The sequence below is a fragment of the Stegastes partitus genome, unplaced genomic scaffold (assembly GCF_000690725.1).
Source record: "Stegastes partitus isolate 25-593 unplaced genomic scaffold, Stegastes_partitus-1.0.2 Scaffold1587, whole genome shotgun sequence".
NCBI classification, from domain to species: Eukaryota; Metazoa; Chordata; class Actinopteri; family Pomacentridae; genus Stegastes; species Stegastes partitus.
Genome location: NW_007579318.1, coordinates 214432 through 216888, shown reverse-complemented (window position 1 = coordinate 216888; position 2457 = coordinate 214432). Strand labels below are relative to the sequence as shown.

The window sequence follows — 2457 nt, the reverse complement described above, 5'->3', positions numbered from 1 at the left end:
CTTTCTTTTTGATGTTCTCTCTTGTTTATCTTCAGTTAAATGTATTTCCTTCTTTCATCCTAACGTTTTTGATGTTTTCTGTTTTCGCTGTCTTTGTGTTCTTGTTTTCGTCAGCGTAGTTTTCACATCGTCATCATTTCCTGTTTTCCTTCATCATCATTCAATAAAAATGTCGGGAATGTAACAAAACATATTGAATGGTGGTTTTTCTAAAACAAAAAAAACTGATAAAATCTACTCTGAGAGTCCTTAGAGCATTTTGTGATTGTACGCATACTTTTGTTCTTTGGATATTTCATTCTTTACGTGACATTTTTAAGACGTTTGATTTATTTTCTTACACAATTTAGATCATTTATTAACAGTTTTCAACAATTTCTTTGCATATGTTTTGGGGTTTGAAGCATTTTTGAAGCATTTGTGGCTAATTTCAAATGTTTTTCTTTCTTCTTTTGTTCATCAGTGTAGCTTTTCTTTTTCCATCTGCTTGATTTCCTCTCTGTTCTGCACATCTTCATTCTTTCATCTTTTCTTTTCACTGCGTTACAAACATCTTTCCTTGGATCACAAATAAATGTTATGAGCTGAGATTTACAACCAGTTTAACACACTGTGACTGTCGAGTTAAAACACACCAGCCAGTGTGTGTGTGTGTGTGTGTGTGTGTGTGTCTGTCTGTCTGTCTGTCGCACACACACACACACACACACACACACACACACACACACACACACTGTGAGAGGTGAAGTCATTTCAGTGAAGTAGCTTTCAGCCTGCGATCGTCTTTAATCTGCTCGTTTATACAGAGTGACGCTTGAGTGTGTCACAACCAGAAGGGATTTATTCACACACACACACACACACACACACACACACACACACACACACACACACAGTGTTTATGGTGACAAATGAAAGCCTGATTATTACAAGTGTTTCATTGTTACGCAGCAGGATGACAAGCACCTCTCCCACTCACACATCAGTGGGGTTACCACGGCGATGGAGCTGGAGGTTGGGATGTCATCGCCGAGGAGGAAACCAATTATTCCTCTCAGCCCACACACACACACACACACACACACACACACACAGATCCACAGATTGTGTGTTTCAGCCTCGGCAGCAGGAGATGAAGCTTAATGGACGACACATGACGAATAATTACAAGGACATGAAACAGGAAATAAATCAGAGAATAAAGAATCAGACACCGAAAATGCAAACACACACAGACTGAACAACAGAGGCTGCTGTCATCTGAACACAGTCGNATCTATATGCCACCCCTTTGCCACCCCATTAGTATTTCTCTAGATCCGCCCCTGTTTGGTTTTGGTTCTATGTGACCGTGTGTCTTTACTTCAGTGAGCAGCCAGAACATCAGAAGAACCCAAAGAACCAGTGACCTGCAGCCTTCATTCTCTCAGGTTCTCATTTCTGCGTCATGTGTGATGAACCACAGATAGGCTGGAGCGTGTGCACAGGTGAGCAGCTTACCTGGTTGTTATGGGGCATCCCATAGAGCGCCTCCACCAGGTCAGCTGCTCGCTTCAACAGCACCTCCTGGAAGAGACGAGATCGGATCAGAACACAGCAGGTACTGAGGCTCGTCAGAACTAACCAGGTGTTCTCTGGTCACCAGTGGCAACATGCAGCACCGACCAGGTAGGAGTTTAAAATCCTGTGAGAGAAGGCTGGTTCCATCAGTGGGTAGTTAGATTAGTTACCAGACAACCAGCAGCTGGTAAACCACCACAGAACAAGACGGGTCCACTTCAGTTACACCACAAACCTGCAGACTCCTCATATCACAGAAACAACAGAAAGCATGAGTGTCTTATGTGTGTTTGCCCATAAAAGGCTGCAGGAGAGACGTTCTTTCAGAACCGTGTGGAGGAACCTGAGTGGAGTCCAAAACATCTCAGAACCATCGCTGAAGAACTGGGAACAGTCCAAAAGTATGTGGACACTTCATCACTGAGTTTTATTCTGCTGTAGAACGCTTTCCGTCCACCACATTCAGAACCTTCATGAGTGTGATGTTCTCTGAAAGGTTCCTCAGGCTGCAGGTGATATCAGGAGATCCTGCTGGCAGAACATTCAGCTGCAAAGAAGTGGCAGGTTTTCATCTTTATGACCTGACAGACAGAAAAGTTCTGGACAAACGTTCTCTTCTGATCCACACTGAGGAGAACGTTTGTCCGGACGGGTTCTGCTTCGGTCCACTTTCATTCTGTAAAAACAGATTTAGATCAAAAAAACATTTGAACTCAGACTGAAGCTCAGTTTGTTAACGTGAGTTCAGCTGAACAGAGATCAGCTACACACACACACACATACACACACACACACACACATACACACACACACACACACACACACACACACACACACACACACACACACACACACACACACACACACAGTCTGAGTCTCTAACACTGAACCACTTCT

General features: G+C 43.4%; 1 protein-coding gene across 2 annotated transcripts in view; it reads right to left on the bottom strand.

Moving 5' to 3' along the window:
• LOC103371443 (transcription factor COE3-like) overlaps positions 1-2457 on the bottom strand; it is a 56251-nt gene that overhangs the window by 8526 nt on the left and 45268 nt on the right. For both annotated transcript variants that reach the window (XM_008300772.1, XM_008300773.1), the window contains one exon: positions 1501-1566. In XM_008300772.1, the coding sequence (XP_008298994.1) occupies positions 1501-1566 (66 nt within the window). The remainder of the gene's footprint in view (positions 1-1500; positions 1567-2457) is intronic.